Raw genomic sequence first — 27,785 nt, forward strand, 5'->3', positions numbered from 1 at the left:
TGTTGCATTGATATCGCAGAATTACAATAACTGCCATTCACACTGCTGGAGAAACCATTCTGTTTATATTGCATGTGCTGCTTATGGCACAACCACTATTTTCTTTGTGCCTGTATCTTCCCCAATTCCATACAGGCCAGCAACAGGAAAATGACTTTGTTGATCCCTGTGGGGTAGGCAGTTTTCTGGTGGCCAAATACATGGCTGTCTCCAGTAGCAAGTTGCTTTGCATTTATGCTACCGTTGACATCAGGATTGCAGGCAAACCAGCTCTTCTAGTGGAATATATTGTCCTACAGCAGGAGCATTGTCTTGGTTGTTTTCTGAGTTGCTGCTGACTTCGGTGTTCTCATCACTGGCAATGTAAATGTGTTCATCATTGAAAATCGCACTACAGCAGCAACTTGCATTTATATAGTACCTTTAGCGTAGAAAGACGTACCATGGTCCTTCATGGAAAAGAATGGGCGCCAAACCAAAGGAGGAGATTTTAGGAGAGGTGACCAAAAGCTTTGGCAAAGAGGTGGGTTTTAAGGAGGGTCTTCAAGGATGCGAGGGAGGTGGAGAGGTGAAGGCAGGCAATTCAAGAGTGTTGAGCTTTAATAACTGTCCATACAATGGGGGTGGGGGGGTGTAATTGCAAGAGGCCAGAATCGGAGGAATGGAGATTTCGGAGTGGGGTTGTCTGGCTGCTAAGGTCAGCTAACATGGCGTCAGAAAGGGAAATTGGATGGTCAGAAGAGCAATGGGAATGGGGTCAAGGAAGCAGGAGGTGCATCTCATGGTCAAGATAAGCATGGAGAGGGCACGGGGGAGATAGGAAAGGAACGAGAGAGAGATTCACACGGAGGAGCTTGGGGGAGATTTAGCTTGGTGGGAATGGGGAAGCAGCAGAGCCAGCGAATGGGTGGTCTTTATCCTGGTGACAAAGAAGTCCATGAGCTCTTTATACTTGTTGGAAGTGAGGGGAGAGGGGTTTGAAGAGACAGTTGATAGTGGAGAAAAGTAGCTGGGGCTTATCCAGGTTTATCCTGGAGTAGTGGACTAGACCCAAAGGAAGGACCTTAATTTTTACTTTGGAATATTGTAAAACATTTAAAAAATCATGCACACATACATATTTATCCAAATTATGTTTACATCTTAGTGGATTTTCTTTTTACTCTTAATGTTCTAGTCATAGCAGTTATTGTGCTAACCATATGATGTTCCTGTCAACAAAGTAAGGATTGGTGTTTACATTACAGCCCCAACATCTACAGAGGAAAAGTTTGTTGACCCTGAAAAAATTAAAAAGTTGCAGCTACTCTTCACTGTATAAAATGAGAAAATAAAGTTTGGATTGTAGCAATAAGTATCAATGAAAATTTTAGCCGTCTTCACACTTTGCATCCTCATATCTTGGAAGTTACACTGCGAACTCAGTCAGAGAAAAGTTGCAAGGATGTGTTTTGCCACGTGCCCACTCCTGTGCAATGTAGAAGGCATGCCCCTACGAGGGCCATTAGGTTTTTCCCCCCCCAATAAAAGGCATTAAGGCATAACCGTAAAATTTGAGCTAGGCCGTTCAGGGGTGATGTCAGGAAGCACTTCTTCACACAAAGGGTAGTGGAAACCTGAAACACACTTCCCTCGAAAAGATGTTATGGCTAGGTCAGTTGAAAAATTCAAAACTGAGATAGATAGGTAGATTTTTGTTAGGTATGGATATTAAGGGATATGGAACAAAGGCGGATAAATGGAGTTGCGTTGCAGATCAGCCGTGATCTAATTGAATGGTGGAACAGGTTATGTGTGGGAAGGATCCTATCGATTTTTTTTCCTCCCTTGTTTTTGCAGAAGGTAATGGATGGAAATTTTCTGCATATGTTGGGGTCATACTGAAAACCATCACTGTTGCGTCACAGTGTGGCATTGCCAGAAACCTGAGTAGAAAGAATTAATAGGAATTTTTTTTAAAAATTGGACCACTGATATCTACTATTCTTCTAAGTTTCAAAATCAGACAGGGATTGAGGAATTATCATTAGATTTGACATTGTTTTGTTTGTTTTTCTGTTTTTGAGCAGAAATTATCTTTTTCTGTTCTGTATTCATTTTAGTTGAAATAGATGGAACAGTCCTGCGTAATACTATTCATGAAGATTTAACTTCCATTTACCTTTATTTAGGTTATCAAGTTCTAGCCCCGACTGCCTACTATGATCAAACTGGTGCCTTAGTGGTGGGCCCTGGAGCAAGGACTGGATTAGGGACGCCAGTTAGGCTGGTAGCATCAACACCTGTTCTCATCAGCTCTGCAGCAGCACAAGCTGGTAAGTTCTGACACTAACATAGAGTACTAATAATTCCGTTTTGAAATGGAAGTGTCTATAATATCGTCATTCAAACAAAATATTGCTGTCATTCTACTGGGTGAAAATCACCTAGTGACCTCCAACTTTATTCTATATCAAATCTTATTTTGGGCGCTGTGTGTTAATAGTGAGCATTTCCAGGATTGCCCCATAAATATGCATTGGTTGAGCCATCTTTATATTGGTTGCTGTAACTAAGTGGTAGCAATTGATGTCCTTTGGAACCTACACACCACACTCTACCATTGCTCACAAATCCGTTTAACCTTTTTGTTCAGCCAGCAGGCTGGTGCTACTTTACAATGACCATACAACCAACCCAGGACATTTAAGTTTCCTGCCCTCATTGGCAGAACTTTTGTTAAGATCCATAGCAGTCGCTGCAGCTTTCTTCTCAATCCAGGTAGACTCTTGTACAGGAAACTTCCATTTAACCAGAGGTTAAATGTCCGGAAAGCTCTACCGGCAAAATTCAGGAGCCGTTTCCTATAAGTTTTTTTACTTCTCGTTGCTTTTTTTTCCCCAGTCAGGCTCTGCAAGGTCTAGCTGAAGCTGTTGCTTCGCTACAGAGACGCTTTTAAGCTGCGGCTGACTGTTTTGAAGCACAGGGTTTGTTGATTCACACGGCGCTCAAAAGCTCCGTATGTTTTAACATTAGCGCTGGTTTCCACGGCAGTTTTGATGGTACAGCACCAGCTCGGTCCCGTCAGTGCCGGATACCAGAAAGTTTCCTGTACTGAGATTCAGCAAAAAGCATCTCTCGTGATCAAGTCAACCCACTGTCAGCAGTTCATGTCTTGTAAGAGATGGTTGAGGTACTTCTCCTTAAGGCTTTGGAAATAATTATTTTAGCAGTATGCTTAGCCATTAATGGTGTATCCTAATATATACTTAAGTTGAAATGGCAGCCATGTATAGGACTTCAACCCCAGTATGATTAATGACAGAACCTGCAACAGCATTATAATTAATCAATTAACATTTGCCTGAGACCAGTAGGTATTTATAATAGCTATTTTCTTTGAGGAAAGAGAAGTTAGGAAGGGGTTCCCAAATCAGACATCAAATTTGGTACACAGGTATACTGCTAACTCCATGAGTATACTCTTGGGTCCAACCACAGGCACATCCTGTATCTGGTAAAGGTGTCATTATTAACTTAGTTCTTATCTGTGCTGGTAGATTATTTTCAGATTCTCAAGAGTTGTCTCCAGTGGGGACTGCTGTAATAATTAGCAGGGAGAACCTGTTTCAAGCTACCATTTGAGTTATAGGCTTTTTCAGCTCTACAGGGTCTCTCAGACAGTAGGTGTTCCATTTACTAAACCAGTCCTATCGACCTATTCTTTCTGGGATTGGGCAGCCGGACCAAAGTTATATTTTCTGGTCTTGTGCATTCCTAAATATGGAAAATGCATTTTTGCCTAAGATTATTTTAGTTTCACATGTCTCTCAAAATAGTCAGAATAAGGTCTTGTATTTGCAGTGAAGGAATGTCTAGGGCTAATGTTGGCTGATTAACAGCAATATCCGAATATGTGGGGGGTTGAACTCTCAAAGAATATGGAAGATCATGTCTCTGGTAGATAATGTAACATTTTCAATTTAGTACTACAATGGGAACAAATAATACCAGAAGCTTTAAGAGCTGTTATTCCTTACTGTTTAGCCAATGTCCATATTTTTGTTATAGTGCAAGTTGTATCAGGAAGACAATTGGAGTTGCTGAGCCTGATGGTATGCATGAGCTAAGATAGCACACATTTGAAATAACCTCAGTTAATAAGTATTTGTACTGATGTTAAATCATCTCGCATTTACTGTTGAGCGCAACAATTCCTTCGAGGCCAGAATCTACAGCATCACTGGCGCTCACTGCTTCAACAATTTAAATCTATTATGTGTTTGCACTGCCTGAAATTTGAGGTACTGACTGCATGTTTCCTTACAACTTGTAGTATCGGTGGTGGTCTGTAACAGTAGAAACAGAGGGAACATAAAACATTATATTAGTTATTTTATTGGTATTAAATTATTGAATGCTATGGAAGATAGCATCTGAAATGCAGTTTTGAATGTTGGTTGTTATAACTATTTCCTTATTTGGTATAGCAACGAGAACACGTTAACCATCTTTGAGAAGTTCATTTAATTTCAAAACATAACCATTCCTAGGCAGCAAGTAACACTTTCCCTTGCTTATTTAAAGGTCATTGAATATTTGCTAATGTTAAAATTATTTTGCGCTAATGTATGAAGGAGAATGTTAAACAAATGCTTAGCCTTTAATGCTTCCTCATTGTAGCATTGTCCACATACTAACAGGAATAAGCCCAGGGTTACTATCAGGACATATATTTCACATCAGGGCGTTGGCCATGTTACGGACTCTTCTCATGCCTCAACCACATGCATTTAAATATGTTTTGTATATATTTTTCCATGTCATTAGTTAAAAGTTCCACATCCGGCCAAAAAAGAAGTTCATTTTTTTCATGAGTGCCTCTTCCCAGTTTTTTAATCTTGTAAGGTCTTTCAATTTTGAATGTTGCTCTGAGTAATAACATACCTTTGTTAACATGGATGGCCACTCCAATGTAATAATGTGATTTCCTAGCATGACTTTTTGAAATTCCCTAAGAGCAAATGCAGTTCTTCCAATAGACTTCTTTTGATGACTTCGTTGTTAAATGAGTTAAAAACATTGAGTATAAGGTCTCCAATCCTTGCTAGTTTTCAGACAATGGAATTCCAAAAACATTTCACTAATGAAGTACAGGTAGACTATCCTTTATCCGAAAACCTTGGGACCAGCCGTGTTTCGGTTTTTGGAAAATTTCGGATTTCGGAAGGTGGGTCGGGGTCCGCGGGGGGGTCCGCAGTCGTGGCTTGTCCGTCGCTGCTAGCCTGGAATGCAATGAAGTTCCGCATTTCCACCAACAGGTCGTCGTGCTCGGTCGGAACAGGGGCCGGCACCGCCGCGGGCTCAGAGCTCGCGTTGCTTTCGAGCCTTTGGAAGAGAGTCAGGTGGTTCGGCGGGGGGTCGTACGCACGACTTACGCTGACCCTCTGCTCAGCGTAAGTCGGCGGGGGTCGGGGTCGGCGGGGGGTCGTGCGCCACTCTGGTCGTGTCATGCGCACGACTTACGCTGACCGAAAAAACCTTCGGTTTTTAGAGGGTTTCGGTTTTCGGAAGTTCGGATAAAGGGTAGTCTACCTGTATAAGCAAAGTGCCCTGAGGTACAGATCAGGTATTTTGATTTCAAGTGAAATCTCATTGTCTCTGGCGTTCCTTTAATATTAAGCTTGGCTTGAAGCTCAAATCCTTCCAATCTCCAAACAGCGACTTGTGATCACTACAATATATATTTCATAATTTGCAGTTGACCAGAGGAAATTCTCCTGATGTAGCAGTGGGTGTGTCACAGGTCAGTTAGTCCAGATAATAAATTGGTTCTTGCTTTTGCTTACTGTAACATGGTCATCTTGGGTAACATCTTTAAGGCCATTACTTGGAGCAAATCTTCAAACATTATGCTAGGATTTAGTGATAAATTACATTTTTGCATGCATGTATTAAATGCAGTTTTCTCAGTATTGCCAAAAGGCCTCTTGAGGGTGCTCCTTGGGCTCTTATTTCATATATAAAATTATTAGAATGTAAGAAAGCATGGAATGAGAAATGAATAAAGTCCGCTTCTTCTAGAGATCATGTATAAATTTCTCTGACCCTCCCTGCACTTCAAAAATTGTTGAGCTAAACTGCACTAGCCCGTAATTTGCAGTCAGTGGCGAAGCAAAGGTGTTTGCCGCTTGCCCCGAAGAAAGTTTCCCACAGAGATCTTGCGATCTCTGTGGCGAGAAATTTGGCTTTTCCAACTTTCAATTGGGATCCATGCAGTGTAGTGGGAAATCCCTAGCGCAAGCTGCTGTGACGGCAACAAGCTGTCTAAGCAGCCAATCACAGTGCAGAATTCTCAGACAGGGAATCAGGAAGTGAAGGAGCTCCTTTTATTCTAACTTTTAAAAAATGTTAGAGAGCATTTATTTCAGGGGAAAAGGTAAACCTGAAATAAAGTTGAACAAACTAAAGTTTAAGAATTGTAATTTTTATTAATATGGATAAATTTGACACGCCACAAAATTTAAATTGGTTTTTCAGGGCCATAACATTTTTTTAGCACTCAATACGCTGTTAAAACCCCAGTTTCACCTAATTCAACAAGGTCTTTTAATGGGGTATTTAAAGCTGAAGTTTTTGTCCGTTTCACTGATTTCCCGGGGGCTTGCGGTTGGGGGGGGGGGGGGGGGGTGCGGTGGCACAGCGCAGCCAGTGTCGGAGCAGTGAATGACTGACCTCAACTTCAGGATTTTCGCATTAGGATGCACATGTGCTAAATTCTGAAGTTGCGGTCAGTTTACAGCGTTCGCTGTTATTAGCCACCGCAAATTTCGGGCCACTTTTTTTCCAACTGTCCTCGTATTTAAACCTGGCCAATTTTCCATAAATACATTTTGCTTGGTCCTAGTAGCACATCGTGTTTCCATGGAGTATTTGATCACCTGTAATTGCCCTTATAACCAGATTGTTACAAATTTCGGTCTGCCTTAGATACCCTCTCTGGTTCAGGGGCGTCACTCAATCCCGCAAGCAGTTTGAGCACCTTACTTTTATGGAAATTGACTAACTACCTTTGTGACCTGAACCGGATATGTGTGTCTTTTGCATTTGTATTTATTCAATCTCTTTTTAAAGGTGAATGAGTTAACACTAGATGAGGCTCGGCTCGGTTCAAATTGTCAAGCTGCTTTATGGCACAGTAAGATGAATGTACGTAGCAATATTTATGAACTGAGTCATTTAGCTCAATTGATACAACTTATCTCTGCGTAAGAACGTAGAAAATAATGAACACGTTACGCTACTTGACTTCATTGCCACCTTGCTTAACAAGCTAGTTGTTCTACATTCTGTCCTACAGCCCAGAGCAGACCCCCATCTTCCTGCAGTTTCCTTTTGCAGTCTGATTGCCTTTGCAGCATCCTGTTATCCAAAAGCCAGGCTGCCTTTTTGGCATCTGCATCGTCTTATCCCCTGCTTCACAGATAGACAGAGGTCAAAGTGTTTTCCAACACAGTGAATGAGAGGTGTTTTCTGATTACCCAAACAAGCTAACAAACCATTAATTTAGTATCTGGAAAAAACAACTTCCGTTTAACTTATTAATATCCTTTGTCAGGGTGTGCCTTTTTTAAACTTGAGAAAATGCTTTGCTTTTAAAAACCCAGCTTTAAAGATATCTTTAAATGATCTTCCAAATCAGTTCCGTAGAAAAAGAAATGGTCAAAAATCCTGAACTGTGGCATGGACAAAACATTGACAGTTTTTGCAGCGAGTTTGTTCAACATATTCACTATTGGGTGGGGAAATAATTCCCTCTGGCCTCTATTAAGGCTCATTATTATACTTGTGTTTTCTGATCCAAATTAAATGGCACATCCAAATTTATACTGCTTAGTATTTAAAGCCGTGGACCATGTCTCTCCTCAGCTTCTTTACTCCAGTGAGCACTATTTCAGTCTCGTTTCGTAATTCAAAGCCCTAATCCCAATAACGTCGTTTTTGCTCTTTAAAACCTCCAATTTGTCAATGACGCTTTGAAGAGGATGCCCAAAACTCTCTAATATTCCAAATATGGCCTCACCAGAGTGAGTTGCAGTAAGTTTAGGATATTTTGCCGTTAGTTGTCATCAGACATTCTTGAAATAATCCCAGTGCTTGGTTAGTCTTGTTGATAATGTTTCTATAGGAATGATCATTAATCACACCTTTTTCTATCTTTGTTAAAGGACATCATTTCATTGCGTTCACATATTTCATATTTCCTTTTTTGTGGAGGATGCTGAAATGAGGAAGAAAATAATCTTACCTTGTAGGATGCTTCTCATTTTCAACTGGAAGCATCCTCCACATGCAACAACACCCAGTCAGCCCCATTCTGCCTCTTTTGGAGGAATATTTAGCATTATTATTTTGATCACGTTCCAACTTTTTGCTTCCCTTGGGTACCAAATCAGAAACACCGTGGGTCATTAGGGTGAAGTCCCTTTAAGCCTTTTAACATGGTGTGATCCACATGGACCTTCACCCTATTGATTTTTCCCATTGGTAACCTAGGCTTACTCCTATTGATATGTGGAGGATGCTTCCCTTTGAAGAATGAGGAAGATCCTATGAGGTGGGTAATTTTACTTTTTATTCCTATATAGTCACTTAATTACTGAGCTTAATGTGATGGTCTTGCAGTTTGACAGCAGCACAAAAACTAAAGATGCTTAAACCTTGTTTACTACTTGGGGAAGATTGCCAAAGTATTTTTCTGGACTCATTTAGATTCAGGCTTCTAATTTAACTGGCGGTTCTGCCAAGACACTGAGAGTTTGTTGTAGCAATACAGAATACCATCATATAGCTTTCCCTGCAAATACTCGATAAGTTTTCTGTTGATGCTACAAGTTTGCATGTTAAGTCATTTCCTGAAACCCGGTACTGCAATGGAACCATTTCAGTAACATATGACATTTCATTTTTTTTAAATTGGAGCAGTTTACTTGTCTTAGCATTAAACCTGTTTATTTGTAATTCTATTAAACAGCTGCGGCAGCTTCAGCCAATGGGACAGCAAGCAGTTTAGCAGCAGCAGCAAACGGCCTCTTCCGTCCAATTGGAACTCAGCAGCAACAGCAGCAGCAGCAACAACAAAGCAACAACTTGCAGTCAAACTCATTTTATGGCAGTAGCTCTCTGTCAAATAATTCTCAGAGCAGCTCTTTGTTCTCTCATGGGCCAGGACAGCCGGGCAACACATCACTTGGCTTTGGAAGCAGTAACTCTCTGGGTGCTGCTATTGGCTCAGCACTTGGAGGATTTGGATCAGCAGGTAAACCATTCCTAAATAACCTGTATATATCTGTATTTAACTACTCACAGTCAACCACTCTTTGTTGAAGTAGTTTTGTCAGCCAGTCACCGACAATGTGGCAATGTCAAACTTCTGCTTAGTCGCATCTGAGAAGTCAGCAGGAATAAAAATGGCCCCAGTTAATTGGGCATAGTGAACAACTGTAGAATGGTTTTAACATTAATTCTGGCTGAAATTTGTAATGTAAACAATGTAAATATCAACTTCAGTTAAATTTTTTGTCAGTTTTGACATACAAATAGGATATTCTGCCATCTGTACAGGAAAAAATGTACATATCTGTAAAAATGTATGCTGAATGCTCCATCCCAACTCTGCTGTATGTGCAGATTTTGGCATGGTTTTCCTTTGATCAATGACTGTGTGATTTTGGTTTTACCAAGACTTATGCTGGCCAGGTTTTTGGCTTCTGCTTCTTGCTAAATTCAAGATTTGCTTTGAATATTATGGATTTTTCGTTAACTTTTCATGTTGTGTGACGTACAAAGATGATGGAAGAGCTCAGTGCAACTATCTTGTCGTGAGGAAGGTTGTCCTGAACCAAGAAATTTAAACAGTTTCTTGGTTCGCAGATGCCTCACATCCTGCAGCCTTAAATTCTTCCTGATTGAGGATATTAATGTTTTTACGAGCAGACAAGACCACCAGGTCTTTCCTTTTTTCATGAATCCCAACCCTACCAACTCGCTTTCTCACCACATCTTTCAACCACTTCTCTTTTCAGAAACACCTCTGCTGCTTGAACCTACTTAAACTATTCATTTCAGTGACTTCACTGGTAACCTATTTCGCAAAGCTATTATGTTTTTGCAGAAAATAAGTTCCCCCTGACTTTCCTTCTTATTCCTAAATAATTTTTAGTTTATGTCCCCATATATTTTGAACAATTTGTCTGGATCTGCTGTTTCATCATCATCTTCACAAAAATTAGAATCTTGTCTTTTTCAAAGAAACTTGAGCAACTTTGTTCATGTTTTCTTGTAATCCGGTGACACAAACCATCTTGGTTGGTTACCATTGTACCCTGTCCAGGACAGTAGTATCCTCCATATATTTAGCTAGCCAGAATTGCATAGATTGGAGAGTCTGCTCAACACTATATACACAATCAAAAAACTGCTTTTGCAACTAATTTATTTGCTTTTTTAATTGCATCTAAACACTGGGCTGACAGTTTCATAGATTTACCCACATTAGTCCTTAGATTTTTTTTTATAATCAGCACACCTGTATGACAATTCTTTTTAATATATACTCTTTTGATTCTTCCAAAATTATTCTACATTTACCTACATGTAGCTACTTCTGCCACCTACTGATTTAGTTATCTTAAAGATCCAAATGCTTTTGAATCTGATTTCACTGTTTTCCATTATTGGAACTCATTCCTGTTTCAGTATATATTTTGTGATTCCTTGCCTGAGTAATTAATCATCAACGTGGTACCTTATCAAAAGGTTCCTGAAAATCCAACAATTTATCTGTTGCATTTCATTTGTCTACCGTGTCTTTTTAAAACTAGCAGATTATTTATACATGATTTCCATGGATCTATGGATCTTCCTGGATCTATGCTGTCTATCCTTTTAAAAAAAATTATTCTGTCCAATATTCTTCAGTCGTTTGTAGGTTCTCCCTCACTTGGTTGTCTTTTAAAATTCATGTTTCAAGCTTTAAAATATAACCTTGCATATTGTACATTTAAAAAATATATATATATATTCTTTGTTGTCACAATTCCTATCTCTGGAAAGTGCTTCAATTATTGTTCATTCAGTGGATATAGATCAGTATAATTTAAAAGGCAGGAAACCTGCTAAAAACAGAAAATAGGAATTCAGCTGTTAATTGTAGTAAATTTAACATGAAACAGCTAAAAATGTTCAGATATTGTTAGATGCAGTTACCAGCCCCATATCCAAAACCTATTTTGATATCCTGTTTTTACAGTTGGTGGTTCTGGAAGCAGCAGTGTATCTAGAAGAGATTCATTGTCTGCTAGCTCTGATCTGTACAAACGACCCAACAGCAGTCTGGCTCCTATAGGTCAGCAGTTCTACAGCAGCTTGGGATTCTCCTCCTCGCCTGGTCCAATTGGCATGCCCCTTCCTAGCCAGACTCCTAGTCACTCTTTGACACCACCTCCATCCCTCTCCTCACATGGGTCTTCATCTAGTCTTCATCTTGGTATGTTTGCTATTTTATTATGTATAAAAATGTGTTTAGACCAGTAATTTAGCATCCAGAATTTCAGTCTAGCTTGTCTGCTGGACTAGGTTTTATATTGGTGAGTAATCATTTTGTATCTGTTCAATGTTTGGAGTTTGTACACAAAACACAGACCTCTTGATGCTATTGGTTTGGGTTCAAAAGAATGAAAGGCCAAATATCAGTGCTTCACAAAACATAGTTTTTGTGTTCAGTTCTGTGCAATTGACTATACCAGTGAAAAATACTAAGTGTAGTGACTAGTTTGTTAAAAGCAAACCCCTAGAAGATTTCCTCTGTTCACTATTGCAACAAAATCACAAATATGTGTATAAAGATTTCATTATACAGTAATTACAGAACAAAGAAAATACACTCCCCTCTTCCCAGTATGTCGTTTAACATGCTATATAGAATCTTCCATGAAATATCTAAAACATTCTATTGCTACCTGCTCTACTGCTGATGAGATTGATCTGTATACCATTAGATACTTGTTTACTTCTGATGCAGTTTCATTCAGTAAAAAAGACATATAATTTGTGATTGCTAGAATATTTATTATTTAAATGGTTAATTAAAGACTATTTGGTTCTACTCCAGGCACTGCATTTTGAATGTTACCTACCTTAAATTTCAAACTGACTTAACTACATCAAATATGATGTAGCTTTTTGTGAGCACATTATAAAGTTGTAAATCTTAAATCCATGCAGCACATTTGTGTGTGTGTGTAAGAATTAGTACAGTTCTTTGGTAGTAAATAATACAGATTTTGGAATATTAAGAAAAAGATAGTAATTAAAGAAGATATGGTATGGATTCCATTATTGTAAAACTTGAACTGTCATGTCATGCCATCATACAGCTGCACTACCGTGTGCATTTTTTTTCAGTTTATCGACACATATTTTCACTGCAGGTGGCCTGACAAATGGCAGCGGCCGATTCATCTCTGCAGCACCTGGTGCTGAAGCTAAAAGTCGCAGTGGGATTGGTTCATCAAGCCTGTTTAGTTCCAGCAGCCAATTGTTTCCACCCTCACGTCTTCGCTACAGCAGATCTGATATCATGCCTTCAGGTCGTAGCAGGCTGCTGGAGGACTTCAGAAATAATCGTTTCCCCAATCTTCAGCTGCGTGACCTAGTTGGTCACATAGTTGAATTCTCCCAGGACCAACACGGCTCTAGGTAAATTGATTTGTGGAAACCTTTTTAAAGTGGATGTATGTTCCTATACATAAGTTTTGTTTTAACATGTTTGGTGTCATGAACAACTATCACTTTGTTGACCCAAACAGGCTATACTTCCATGTTTTCACTCACTGTTCACTGATCCATACTTCTCTGAGAGTACATGCGACAGAGAAAAGCACTGAAGATACACAATCATATAGTGTACGATTATACTGTCTCATTGTTTTAAAACAAATATGTAGTTAAATTGAATATACAGCACAGAAACAAACCATTCGGTCCAACTGGTCTATGTCGGTGTTTATGGTCCACACGAGCCTCCTAACACCCTTCTTCATCTAAATCTATCAACATATCTTTCTATTCTTTTCTCCCTCATGTGCTTATCTAGCTTTCCCTTAAATGCATCTTCTATGCTACTCATCTCAACTACTCATTCTGGTAGCAAGTTCCACATTCTAACCACTCTTTGGGTAAGGCAGTTTCTCCTGAATTCCCTATTGGATTTATTAGTGACTTATCTTATATTTATGACCTCTAATTTTGGTCTTCCCCACAACTGGAAACATTTTCTCCATGTCTACTCCATCAAACGCTTTCATTATCTTAAAGACCTCTATCAGGTCACCCATCAGCCTTCTCCCCAGCCTGTTCAGTCTTTCCTGATAGTATTAACTGCTCAGTTCTGATATCACCCATGTGAATCTTTTTTGCACCTTCTACAATATCTCAATATCCTTTTTATAATATGGAGACCAGAACTGTTCACAGTACTCCGTGTGGTCTAACCAAGGTTCTGTACAAGTTCAACATAATTTCAATGCTTTTCAATTCTATCACTAGAAGTAAACCCTAGTGCCTTGCTTGCTTTTTTAATGACCTTATTAACCTGTGTCGTTACTTTTAGTATCTGTACTCCTAGATCTCTTAGCTCCTCTACCCCATTTAGACTCTTATTATCCAAGAAGTATATATTTTAGGTTTCTGAGAAACCCACTTATCATCAAAGTTCTAGGAAAACCGTCTGCACTTCATTGGTGATAAAACTTGTCCTTGGATAGAATAGTACCGTTCTCAGCTTTGAGAACAAAAGCTTGCACTTATTCTGGACAGTAACCAAATAGCATGAGCATCTCCGTTATGCAAAGAACCCTACTCCCTAGTGAGATGAACTATAACTGTATATTTTGAACAAGAATTATAACAAAAATGCATTTTAAAAGGCTTTAAGTGTAGAGCCAACTTCATGTTACTTTTTGGAACTGACAGATTCATCCAGCAAAAGTTGGAGCGAGCTACACCTGCAGAACGCCAGATGGTTTTCAGTGAGATCCTGCAAGCAGCATATCAACTGATGACTGATGTGTTTGGAAATTATGTAATACAGAAATTCTTTGAGGTAACTATATTTTCTGAAGCACGTTATGTGAAAATTGTCTTCGTTTTAACAATGTAATTAGGAAGGCAAATGGCATGTTGACCTTTATTGCAAGGGGGTTGGAGTACAAGAGTAAGGAAGTCTTGCTACAGTTGTACAGGGCCTTGGTGAGACCACACCTGGAGTACTGTGCACAGTTTTGGTCTCCTTATCTGAGGAAGGATATACCTGCCTTAGAGGTGGTGCAAGAAAGGTTCACTGGATTGAGCCCTGGGATGAGAGGGTTGTCCTGTGAGGAGAGATTGAGTAGATTGGGCCTATACTCTGGCGTTTAGAAGAATGAGAGGTGATCTCATTGAAACATACAAGATTCTGAGGGGCGCTGATGCTAAGTGGCTGTTTCCCCTGGATGGAGAGTCTAGAACATGTGGTCTCAGGATAAAGGGTCGGTCATTTAAGACTGAGATGAGAAGGAATTTATTCATCAGAGGGTTGTGAAACTTTGGAATTTTTTTTAAATTCGTTTATGGGATGTGGGCATTGCTGGCAAGGCCAGCATTTATTGCCCATCCCTAATTGCCCTTGGTGAGCTGCCTTCTTGAACTGCTGCAGTCCGTGTGGTGAAGGTACTCCCACAGTGGTGTTAGGTAGGGAGTTCCAGGATTTTTGACCCAGCGACGATGAAGGATCGGCAATATACTTCTAAGTCAGGATGGTGGGTGACTTGGAGGAAACTTGGAGGTGGTGGTGTTCCCATGTGCTTGCTGCCCTTGTCCTTCTAGGTGGAAGAGGTCACGGGTTTGGGAGGTGCTGCCCAAAGAGCTGTGGATGCTGAATCGTTCAGTATATTCGAGGCTGAGATAGATAGATTTTTGAACTCTAGGGGAAATCAAGGGATATGGGGATCGGGCAGGAAAGTGGAGTTGAGGTTGAAAATCAGCCATGATCTTATTGAATTTTGCAGACGACATAAAGCTGGGTGGGCGTGTGTGCTGTGAGGATGCAGAGAAACTCAGTATGATTTGGACAGGTTGGGTGATTGGGCAGATGCATGGCAGATGCTGTATAATGTGGATAAATGTGAGGTTATCCACTTTGGTGGCAAAAACAGGAAGGCAGATTATTATCTGAACGGCAATAGATTGGGAAAAGGGGAAGTGCAACGAGACCTGGGTGTCCTTGTGCACCAGTCGCTGAAGTTAAGCATGGAGGTGCAGCAGGCAGTTAAGAAGGCAAATGGTATGTTGGCCTTCGTAGCGAGAGGATTCGAGTACAGGAGCAAGGATGTCTTGCTGCAGTTGTACAGGGCCTTGGTGAGACCACACCTTGAGTATTGTGTGCAGTTTTGGTCGCCTTATCTGAGGAAGGATGTTCTTGCCGTGGAGGGAGTGCAGCGAAGATTCACCAGACTGATACCTGGGATGGCAGGAATGACATATGAAGAGAGATTGGGTCGATTGGGCTTTTATTCGCTAGAGTTTAGAAGAATGAGAGGGGATCTCATTGAAATTTATAAAATTCTAACAGGACTAGACAGACTAGATGCAGGAAGGATGTTCCAGATGGCGGGGGAGTCCAGAACCAGGGGTCACAGTCTAAGGATAAGGGGTAAGCTATTTAGGACAGAGATGAGAAGGAATTTCTTCACCCAGAAAGTGGTGAACCTGTGGAATTCTCTACCACAGAAGGCAGTTGAGGCCAATTCATTAAATATATTCAAGAAGGAGTTAGATATATTTCTTAAGGATCAAGGGATATGGGGAGAAAGCAGGGACAGGGTACTGAATTTGGATGATCAGCCATGATCTCATTAAATGGCGGAACAGGCTCAAGGGGCCATATGGCCTACTTCTGCTCCTAATTCTTAGATTCTTGATGGCTGCTTTAACTGGCTGCCTGAGAACCAGGTGTATGTAGACAATGCTGACAAGGCCACATGTATTGCAGATCCCTAGTTGCCCTGAGAAACTGGTGGACCTTGAATTGCCGCTGTCCTTGTTTTTTTTTCCATTAATTCACAGGATGTGGGCGTCACTGGCAATGCCAGCATTTATTGCCCATCCCTAATTGCCCTCGAGAAGGTGGTGGTGAGCTGCTTTCTTGAACCGCTGCAGTTCATATTTCTTTTGTAGCGGTTTGGTACAACTGAGTGGCTTGCTAGATGGCAATTAAGTGTCAACCACATTGCTGTAGGTCTGGAGTCACATATAGGCCAAACCAGGTAACAACGGCAGATTTCTATCTCTAAAGGACATTAGTGAACCAGATAGGTTTTTACAACAATCCAGTAGATTCATGGTCACCATTACTAACACTAGCTTTTTATTACAGATTTATTAATTATTGAATTCAAATTCCCTAGCTCGCGTCTCTGGATTACTAGTCTAGTAACATAACCACTATGCTGCTGTACCCCTAGCATAGATTGGTGGTGATGCTCCCACAATGGTGTTAGGTAGGGAATTCCAGGATATTGACCTGGCAGCGATGAAGGAATGGTGATGTGTATCCAAATTTGGATGTTGTATCTGGAGGTGATGGTGTTCCCACAGCATTGCTGCTCTTGCTCCTCTCTGTGGTAGAGATTGCAGGAGGTGCTGTCAAAGTAACCTGGATGAGTTGCTGCAGTGCACTCTGTAGATGATGCATATTGTAGCCAAAATGTGCCGGTGATGGAGATTGAGTCCAGTGGCAAGGGCAATGATCAAGCAATCTGCTGTGTCCTGGGTGTTTTTGAGCTTTCTAATGTTGTGGCTACACCCACTCAGGCAAGTGGTGAGTACTCCTGACTTGAGCTTCATATATGGTGAAGAGACTTTGAGGGAAGAGGAAGTAAGCCACTTGTTGCAGAGTACCTAGTCTCTGCTTTGCTCTTGTAGCCACGGTGTTCATATTACTGATCGAGTTAAGCTTCTGGGTCGTGGTGACCCCCAAGATGTTGATGGTGGAGGACTCGGTGAAGGTGGTACCATTGAAGCTCAAGGGGAGATGGCTGGGCTTTTCTTCTTCAAGATGGTCATTGCCTGGCACCTATGTGGTGCAAATGTTACCTGCCACTTGTCAAGCCAAGCCTGGGTGTTATCCTGGTCCTTCTGTAGGCTCGCATGAGCTGCTTCAATTTTGGAAGTGTTGTGAATTAAGGTGAACACTGGAATCATCAGCGAACAGTCTCACCCCATAGCTTATCATTGATGAGGTAGCGGAAGATGATTGGGCTGCGGATACTTCCCTGAAGAACTCTTGCATGGGGCTGTAATGACCACCACAACCATATTTTTTTTAATCCACGTGTATTGCACTTGATGCACCTGATTTGGTTGAAATATTGTTCATAAAACACCAACAAATCAAATTGAAATAAAGCATCCCCATCTCTATCCATGCTTTCACTGGGCTTCAGGTTATGCTCTAACTCTCATATCCCTGGCCATGTGCTTAACTCTCTATCCTGTGCTCCATGACCCACTCGACTGCTCCAGTCCCAGCTGGTGTCTTGTAATGCCATGTGCAATGTCACAGGAGATCTACTAGTATAGCAACATTATAATGGGTATAGAATGCCTTTAATAGAGGTTAGATTAATGTGCACTAACTACTCATCACCGATGTGTCACATAACTGGCAATGTACCAGTTAATTCGATAATAGGTCACTTTGTGAATTTGTAATTTCTTAAAATGTTGAATTGGTAAATGTACAGTATTAATAGGGTATTTTCCCCACTGATGCTGCAAATATACATTTCCCAATTCATGGAGTTAAACTATTCTAAATTAGAATTTAAGAATTTTAGACAAGCTAAAACCATATTTGTGCTACAAGTACAATTGATGTCCTCTTCTATTTAAGTTTTTGTTGAAAGGCCTAATGTAAGAGTGATAAATTTCTATGTAAAACGTGTTGAGGATTATTCAGTTATTGTAAAATTATTTCAGCCTATCCAGTTATGTTCTGGGGCAACTTGTATGCCTTTAGCATACTCAAAAATATTGGGAGTTTGAGGTGGGAGGAGAGTTGGTTATTGATTTCTCCACCCCACCCCAGTGCCCAGCCAGTGTACGATTAACACTCAGCAGTTACTGCTTTACAGACTTGTATTTAAATTATTTAGTTGAATGTTTAACTCACCCCATTACTTAACCTCTGGCTTGTGGTCACCACTCTGCCTGCAGTTATGGAGCAGTGCTGAGAAGCAGAAGTAAGTTCCATCTCCCATGGTATTTTAATTCGTCCTCCGTTGAGGAAGGGATCAATTCAGAAGCCTGAACCAGGGACAGTGGTAATGATGCAGAGGCACAAAATATTGCAACCTTTGAGATGTTGGATCCATATTTGTATATTTCAGCTTGACTTGAGATTTATGGATTTGTTTTAATATTTTCAGTTTGGAAGCTTGGATCAGAAATTAGCTTTAGCTCAGCGCATCCGTGGCCATGTTTTACCCTTGGCCCTACAGATGTATGGTTGTCGTGTTATTCAGAAGGCATTAGAATCCATATCAGCAGACCAGCAGGTAATTGTAAGTTTGAACAGATTTTTTTAATATAAATTAATTTTTAATAGAAACTTGGATAAATCATTGGTGCACAAATATTAATGTGCCAGTATTTTTCTAATGGATTAAATTTGTAGTTTTTAATAGTCGTCTTCTCAATGCAGAATGATATGGTAAAGGAGCTGGATGGTCACGTTTTAAAATGCGTAAAGGACCAAAATGGAAACCACGTTGTTCAAAAGTGCATAGAGTGTGTGCAACCACAATCTCTTCAGTTCATCATTGATGCTTTTAAAGGACAGGTGAGCAGTTTTTTGTTGCTTTAAGCCCCCAGCGGCCTACTTTACAATCAAGGAGATACCATATCAAACTAGAAGATATTTCATGCATGACTCCAAAATATGTTTTCAAATGTGCAATTGTATAAATGAGTGGTTTGCCATTAACAAATTAGAATAAAACCAGTTCCCCTTATACTTCACTATTATACCTTGCCCCAGGAACTTGAGCTGTGAAATAAAATAATGACATGTAAAGTGACTAGATAATTCTTTCTTGAGAGCTGATATTGATGGGATCAGAGAACTTATTAGGTGAACATTACTCAGGGGGGCCAATTTTACAAAATCGTGGACCAGTTAGGAACTTCACCTGCCGGGAGCACATACTGGGAAATCACAGTGCTTATTGCACTTTCCTGTCTGTTAATTTTAATGGACAGAGAATGCCCACAATTTCTCCACATGCGTTCCCAGCAGGTGAGACTTCATACCAGGAGTACACATTTGTAAAATCGGCTCTATAGTGTGGAAGACTGCTGTATTCCGCACTTGCTTACCCCTTGCATATTCCCAATAGATTTACTTAAATAGGCAGTATAAGTACAGCTGAATAATGCTGTCGACTAAAGAGGAAGTATTGTTAGTCACTTTGAAATGTACAGTGATTTCTGTTTTGGGAAGTTTCTGTAGTGCAGGGATGATAGTTAAAGAAACTGCACTTTTTCCATATGCATCTGTTGCTATGTCAGCCTGAAGTAGCGCCTTATTAGATTAATTATGTTTGGAGTATAAGAAATCCCACTTAAATGAATACCTGATAAAGGAATAGCCTGCTTAACTGAATAAAAAAGCACGATATATACTTCTTTCTCACATGTTCATGTTACAATTGAGATTAATTCTAGATACTTTTCCAACAAACTGCAAAAAACTTCACCTCCATAGATGAGTGCTTTCTCCCTATGAACTGAAATGTGACTATGTGTGAAGTAATCTGCGATAGCAGACACTGGTCAAACAAGTTAACCTTTTTATTACCATATAACATGTAGAACTTGAACTACATCACACATCAATTCAGCAGATAGTTAATATCAGCCAAGCAAGATGCTTTCATAACAGAATAAACTGTCAACAGGTTTATTCGCAGATAGTTACGGAAGTCAGTCCAAAATCAGAGCCTGGAGCAGGTTCATGAAGAGTTAAACAGACGAACCAGCCAGACATGTTCCTTTGAGATTAAAAAAAAAGAAAATACTGCAGATGCTGGAAATCTGAAATAAAAACAGAAAATGCTGGAGACACTCAGCAGGTCAGGCAGCATCTGTGAAGAGAGAAACAGAGTTAACGTTTCAGGTCGATGACCTTTCGTCAGAACTGGAAAAAAGCAGGAAATGGAACAGATTTTAAAGCAAGTTTAGGGGCTGGGAAATGGGGGAGGGGATGAAAGAACAAAAGGGAAGGTCTGTGATAGGATAAAAGGCAGGAGAATAAAAGAGACATTGAGATATTCAAGGCAAAAGGAGATGGTAATGGGACAGGTTAAGAAACAAAGGATGGCTCTAGATGAAGTGTGAATTGCGCTGGCAGAATGAAAGACAGCTGCCATGTGGGAGAGAAGAAAAAAAGACAGACAAAAAGTGTGGCTAAAAAAAAATGTGTGATAGGGGCCGAGGTTATGATCTGAAATTGTTGAACTCTATGTTGAGTCCAGAGGGCTGTAAAGTACCTAATCGAAAGATGAGGTGCTGTTCCTCGAGCTTACACTGAGCTTCCGTGGAACAATGCAAGAGGCCGAGGACGGTGAGGTTTGAGTGGGAGTGGAGCGAAGAATTAAAGTGACAAGCAACCGGAAACTCGGGGTCCCCCTTACGGACTGAACGGAGGTGTTCCGCAAAGTGGTCACCCAATCTGCGTTTGGTCTCCCCAATGTAGAGGAGACCACATCGTGAGCAGCAAATACAGTATACTAAATTGCAAGAATTACAAGTAAATTGCTGTTTCACCTGGAAGGGGTGTTTGGGGATTGGACAGTGAGAAGGGGGGGGAGGTATAAGGGCACGTGTTGCATCTCCTGTGCTTGCACGGGAAGGTGCCGGGGGAAGGGGTGCTGGGGGTGATAGAGGAGTGGACTAGGGTGTCGCGGAGGGAGCGATCCCTACGGAATGCTGAAAGGGGAGGTGAGGGGAAGATGCGTTTGGTGGTGGGATCACGCTGGAGGTGGCAGAAATGGCGGAGGATGATCCGTTGAATGTGGAGGCTGGTGGGGTGAAAGGTGAGGACAAGGGAACTCTATCGTGGTTCCGTGAGGGAGGGGCAGGAGTGAGGGCAGAAGTGCGGGAGATAGAACAGACACGGTCGAGGGCCGTGTCAGCCACTGTAGAGGGGAATCCTTGGTTGAGGAAAAAGGAAGACACGTCGGAAGCACTGGTATGTAAGGTGGCATCGTCAGAACAGATGCGGTGGAGACGGAGAAACTGGGAGAATGGAATAGAGTCCTTACAGGAGGCGGGGTGGGAGGAAGTGTAGTCCAGGTAGCTGTGGGAACGCCGGGCTCCTCCAGCTAGTATAGGTATATACCTAAAGAGTTGTGTTTTGCCTCCATGTTCTACTGCTGGACAAAACCAAATTAAACTGAAAGTTGGCAGTACTGAAATGTTTATGCTTAAAATTCCTTTGTGATATCTAATGATTCTCAGAAGTCTATGCAGATGAGATTCACAGTGCAAATGCATTATTTACCAAAATATTCAACAAGGTGATGAGCTAACAGTCTATAACAGATACCAATTATTTGAATAGTAATCAAGAAATGTAGTGGAACACTGACAGTTAGCAACTTTGTATGTAAAGGTTTCTTTTCCCTTTCAAAGTGTTGCTGCAGGTGCCTTGTATGCATAACTTCCATTTGTATGTGGTATTTTAAAGACCCATTTAAACTAAAAATTGCAGTCAAAAGATAAAATGGAGAAAATACTCCATTTGTTCCACATGAATAAAATATCACTACATAAATTCCTTTCTTTATCTCCAAATAATGTGCAAATTGTTTAAACAAATTGATTAACCCATTTAAACAAATTGAATAGCCTAATGAGTATTCTAGCTGCCCCGATTCCATTCAAGTATTTATCCAATTGCCTTTTCAAAGTTACTATTGAATCTGCTTCAACCACCTTTTCAGGCAGTGCATTCCAGATCGCAACAACTTGCTGGGTAAAAAAAAAAAAATGTTTCCTCATGTCGCCTCTGGTTCTTTTGCCAATCACCTTAAATCTGTGTCCTTTGGTTACTGATCCTTCTGCTACTGGAAACAGTTTCTCCTTATTTACTCTTATCAAATCCATTCATGGTTTTGAACATCTCTATCAAATCTCTTAATCTTCTCTGCTCTAAGGAGAACAGCCCCAGCTTCTCCAGTCTCTCCACATAACTGAAGACCCTCGTCTCTGGTACCATGCTAGTAAATAATTTCTGCACCTTCTCTAAGGCCTTGACATCATTCCTAAGGTGTGGTGCTCAGAATTAAACAATACTCCAGCTCAGGCCTAACCAGTGTTTTATAAAGGCTTTGCATAACTTGTTTTTGTACTCTATTCCTCTTTTAATAAAGCCAAGGATCCCGTATGCTTTTTTTTAACAGCCTTCTCACCTTGTCCTGCCACCTTCAAAGATTTGTGTACATACACCCCCCAGGTCTCTGTTCCTGCACCGCCTTTAAAATTGTACCATTTAGTTCATATTGCCTCTCTGCATTCTTCCTACCAAAATGTATCACTTCACACTTCTCTGCATTAAATTTCATCTGCCACTTGTTTGTCCATTTCACGAGTCTGTCTATGTCCCCCTGAAGTCTGTTACTATCCTCCTCATTGTTTACTACATTTCTGAGTATCCTCTGCAAACTTTGAAACTATCCCTTGTATACCCATCCAGGTCATTCATTCAAAAAGAGCAGCGGTCCTAATACGGACCTCTGGAGAACACCACTGTATATCTCTGTTCACCACTACTCTGCCTTCGGTCCCTTAGCCAATTTTGTACCACGCTGCCACTGTCCCTTTAAACCTGTGGGCTTTAATTTTACTAACCAGTCTATTGTGTGGTACTTTGTCAAACACCTTTTGAAAGTCCATAAACACCACGTCAACCGCACTACCCTCATCAACCCTCTCCATTACTTCATCAAAGAACTCGAATTGCCTTTAACAAATTCGTGCTGACTTTCACTTATTCGCCCATACTTTTCCAAATGCCAATTAATTTTGTCCTGGATTATTATGTCTCAAAGTTTCCCCACCATCGGCATTAGGCTTACTGGCCTGTAGTTGCTGAGTTTATCCCTCTCCCCTTTTTTAAATAGAGGTGTAACATTTGCAATCCTCCAGTCCTCTGGCACAACCCCCTGTATCCAAGGAGGATTGGAAGATTGTAGCCAGAGACTGCAATTTCCACTGGGACTTCCCTCAGTAACCTAGGATGCATCCCATCTGGACTGAGTGATTTTTCTACTTTGAGGACTGCCAACCGTTTAAGTACATCCTCTTTATCTATGATGAATAAATTAAAAAAGCAACAGTTTGCCTCGTGTATGAAGTTTTAACAGCAAGACGTTTGAAGCTGGAGCAGGTCGGAAGAGCTGGTAAAACAGCACTATAATGCCAATAATATGAAATGTCAATTACTGCACTGGTTTAAGGTGGAATTGAGACAGTTTAAGAAGAAACAGAACTTGTGTGTCCTATAGTAGTTCACGCCCAATACATTTGAAGTAAAGTTACTATAATATAGGCAAGCATTATGTTGGTCAGTAGAAGCAATGGGAGAAAGCACTTGTTTTCCACCAAACTAATGACCCTGATTTTCTTCCTTTCACCCACCGCGCTCCCCCGCCGCGCCCCCCCCCCCCCCCCCAACCTTAGTGTAAGTTGAGAAGCGCACTATTGACAAGTTATCAATCAATTGACTTGACTTTGCGTGAACCCAGCCATATCTCTAAAACCAGATGTTTTATTGTGGAGAGAGAACCGTAGAGTTAATGTTTCAGGTTGATAGATCTTTCGTTAGAACTGACGAAAGGTCACTGCCTAAAAGGTTAACCCTGCATTTCTCCCTCCATTAATGCTGCCTGACCAGTTGAGTGCTTCCAGTCATTTCTGTTTTTATTTCAGATTTCCAGCATCTGCAACATTTTGCTTTTCTGGTGGTTTTTAGGTCTGCTATCAGAAACAGCAACCAGATAGCCTCCAATACCCACTGTACAGCCCTGCCGAGCTGAAGAATAAAAAAAAAATACTCACATGTAAATGGAGGTTCTGGCTGCCACTTTACAGATTCTCTAATCTGATGCGGCAGCCTCTTGACTCGAATGTGCAGTTTGCTTGGGTGGTCTTCAGGACAGGCATCCACCCAACTGCATCCCCAGAAAATGATGTTGGGGGTATTATGACTACCCTGCAAGATTTATATACTATTTAAATGCTCCCACCCGATAAAGGCTTGAACTTCCCACTCACACCGGAGACATTCCAGGAAATGCATGTTAAGCAGAAATAGGATGGAGACATGACATTACAGGTCACCACCTCTTTTCCTCTCCCAAACATACAAGGAATTAGACAGTAAAAATCAGCCCCAATTTTGTTTATAGCCTGTGGCGAAGGCATTCGTCATTCAGTATCTAATGTAATTCTATTTACCGGCTTTGCTTACAGTGTAAATTACTTCTAAATAATTTGACAGTTTCCACCCAATAAAGTGTTTGATGTTTATGCTAGTCAGTTTATATTTATAGTGGGAAGAGCACTGAAATATTTGATCAATTATATAATAGCTTAGATTAGTCCCTTGAGATGGTTGTGCACGTGTTGCAGGGAGTTCACTATCAGAATTTGTACCAATGCATCTGTTTTTTTTAAATACTACTTATATTTTGCCCTTATGCTTTTTATTCTCTATTAAGTTCACTAAAATGTTGCACGGTGTGTTTTTTCTGGGGAATGCTAAAATACTATGTTATGGGTGTATCAGTAAATAGTTAATTAGACACCTAAGCAATATAAAAATGCTTCTTCATTGTTTCTCCCTCAAGCTTTCAGAAACCGACATGCCAGAAATTAACACATCACTTTCCCCCTCCTTCCCCCCCCCCCCCCCCCAATTGTCTCCTTAAATTAACTCTGTCCTGGATTGCTTGTTTCCAAGAATCTTAAAAACTGTTAATGAAGTAATTAGCTATTTTGTAAAATTTATTTGTCATTTTTTTTAACAACAAAGTCTCGTCTCCTCAGCAAACTGACAATTTGTGATAAATTCCAGGTGTTTGTGTTGTCAACTCACCCTTATGGTTGTCGAGTTATTCAGCGTATTTTGGAGCACTGCACACCTGAGCAGACTCTTCCGATCCTAGAGGAGCTGCATCAGCACACTGAACAGTTAGTACAGGTAAGGAGAGCAGATAATATATGGGAGCATAAAGAATGCATGAATCCATTCAAATCTATACCTTTCATTATAGACAAGGCTGCAGATTTACAGACAAAAATTCAAATGCTATTTCTTTTACGTGGGGTTCTGGGATTCTCACCAATGTTTTGAGATCACATTCTACAATTCTGTCCATTTAGGATCACTGGTTTATTGATGGTTAAATTATGTTCTCATTTTTTCTGGGATTTTTAATAGTGGCTTTTAATCAGTGCTTTGAGGATCGCATTCTTCAATTCTAATTATTTATCCATTTTAAAAACTGCAAACCTGTGGCCTTGTTTATAGGTTTATGAGTACTTTATAGGATTTGTGCCATTTGCATTATGATATATACAGCATACTGAACACATCTGTATTTAGGAAGGGGAAACTTGTATTTTGCACTTTCTAACATACATGCACTACTTATAATCACCACCGACATCATACATCCATTGTCTTTAATTGCAAACTGTCTGCTTACCTGTGCAGAGTACTCACCGTGACACGATGCCAGTCATCTTTTAAGAAACAAAGTAAGTAATTAAACAAAAAAGGAAAGTATGCTATATATAATATGTAAAACAGATGATTGGTAATGAATCGCTAACGTTTATGCACTTCCATTTGTTTTGGACATAGACATGCACATGGCTGTGTCACCGGTGTGTATGTCAGTTTTAATTTTTTTTTAATTACTCAGGCCAGGTTCTGCTTACCCACTTCTGGGCCCCAATACTCCTTTATTAGTAACTGGGGTAATACAAAAATGAAATGCACAGATTCTTCATATAAATAAATTTAAAAAAAATCTAAAACAAGGAAAAGCGTGTTATAAGATTATTAAATAGAATTCTGAGGAGGAAACAAAGTAAAAGGAAATGGGGAGAAAATTAGAAAAGGAGAAAATTAAGGAAGAATTTTTTTAATATACATCCTAAAATATTGCAAGTACAGCTTCCTGAAATATATTAAATTGATAAAATTTAGTTTTAGCAAACTGAAAATTTGGGACTTTCTTTAGGTGTACTTGGTCTCACAAATTTCACGTAGTGATTACAAAGATTGTTATACAAACAAATGAAACAGCGGGCAGGAAAAGACTTGGAGCATCATGACTAGATACTTCTTGCAGCCATGTGATCTTCTGGGAGAGGCAAAAAACAGGATAAAAACACAGATCCAGTCAGGGATTTTTTAAAAAGCCTCTGGAAAATTCCTCTCCGTCTCCCTCAAGCATTCAAAACCAGTCCAGGAGATCACATTGACCACTTGTACATTAACTGTTAATCCACTTACCTTGTGATGCAGTCTCTGCCCCAGCCAAGAGCTGGTCCAGCTCCCTCTTGGAGGCATGCAGAAAGTCAGCACCCACCGTACAAGCTGGCAATGCATTCCAGAGGCTTACTATCCAGGAAAAGGAGAACCACCTAACATCTAGCCTGTTTCTACTCTTGCATAGTTTAAATGAATGTCTCTCAGTCCTCCCCAATCTGTCAAACTGAAATAATCTATCAGAAGGCATGCATTCAGCCATTTCATTATTTTGTATACCTCTATCAGGTCACCTCTAAGTTTATGCTGCTCTAAAGTAAATAGATCCAGCGTTTTAAGGCTATCTAACTAACTACGGTTCTTTAAGCTAAGAGTCATTCTTGTAGTGCTCCTTTGAACCTTTTCCAAGACCACTATATCACTCGACATTTGAGGGGACCAAAACTGGGCACAGTACTCGAGATGCGGTCTCACCAATAACCTGTATAATGACAGAATGGTGGTCTGATTTGTACATATAAAATATGTATTGATACACAAACAGTAAACATTTTTTTTTTTTTAATATTAACCAAGTAGCACTGGAAAGTGTCACTGAATTTATTTCTAAAGTTTAATTTTTTGTTTAATTAGGATCAATATGGAAATTATGTCATCCAGCATGTTTTGGAGCATGGGCGCCCTGAAGATAAGAGTAAGATTGTTGCTGAGATAAGAGGAAAGGTTCTTGCTCTAAGTCAGCATAAATTTGCCAGGTATAAGAATTTGCATTTCATGTAAAAGTGTGCTTCAATACTAATCAATATTAAAACTAGAAAAATGTTCCTGTCTACTTTCTTTTATTGAAGATGCACTTAATTGAGTAACACTGTCCTTGAACAAAAAGTTTGGACAAATGCATATAATTAGGTGTAATGTTATTATTGAAGAATACAAACCGCCTCAGTAGGTAAAATGTTCCAAGAGTATCTTCGACTCTACTATTAATGGTGTCTATCATTAGAGACCCCCTTCTCCCACCGCCATTGAAGTTAGAAACTCGTTTTTACTGATTTTTTTCTCTCTTCTGCACACCATAAAATTTGAATATAAAAATCCTTCAGTTTAGAATACTGATTTAGACTTGTAATACGGATTTTTTTCA

The 27,785-nt window shown here is 40.2% G+C and overlaps 1 protein-coding gene across 11 annotated transcripts in view; it reads left to right on the forward strand.

The window, feature by feature from the left end:
• Window positions 1-27,785, forward strand: part of LOC147112521 (pumilio homolog 2) — a 126,391-nt gene that overhangs the window by 95,049 nt on the left and 3,557 nt on the right. For 6 of the 11 annotated variants that reach the window (XM_085996848.1, XM_085996840.1, XM_085996837.1 and 3 more), the window contains 9 exons: window positions 2,172-2,315; window positions 9,014-9,298; window positions 11,291-11,527; window positions 12,471-12,738; window positions 14,014-14,143; window positions 18,507-18,641; window positions 18,782-18,919; window positions 25,217-25,342; window positions 27,275-27,396. In XM_085996848.1, coding sequence (XP_085852974.1) covers window positions 2,172-2,315; window positions 9,014-9,298; window positions 11,291-11,527; window positions 12,471-12,738; window positions 14,014-14,143; window positions 18,507-18,641; window positions 18,782-18,919; window positions 25,217-25,342; window positions 27,275-27,396 — 1,585 coding nt within the window. Of the gene's footprint in view, window positions 1-2,171; window positions 2,316-9,013; window positions 9,299-11,290; window positions 11,528-12,470; window positions 12,739-14,013; window positions 14,144-18,506; window positions 18,642-18,781; window positions 18,920-25,216; window positions 25,343-25,858; window positions 25,903-27,274; window positions 27,397-27,785 lie in introns of those variants that run through there. The other 5 variants (XM_085996838.1, XM_085996839.1, XM_085996845.1 and 2 more) reach the window with 4 other exon arrangements.

The sequence above is a fragment of the Somniosus microcephalus genome, chromosome 9 (genome assembly GCF_052327205.1).
Source record: "Somniosus microcephalus isolate GS21.2 chromosome 9, FLI_Smic_1.0, whole genome shotgun sequence".
NCBI classification, from domain to species: domain Eukaryota; kingdom Metazoa; phylum Chordata; class Chondrichthyes; order Squaliformes; family Somniosidae; genus Somniosus; species Somniosus microcephalus.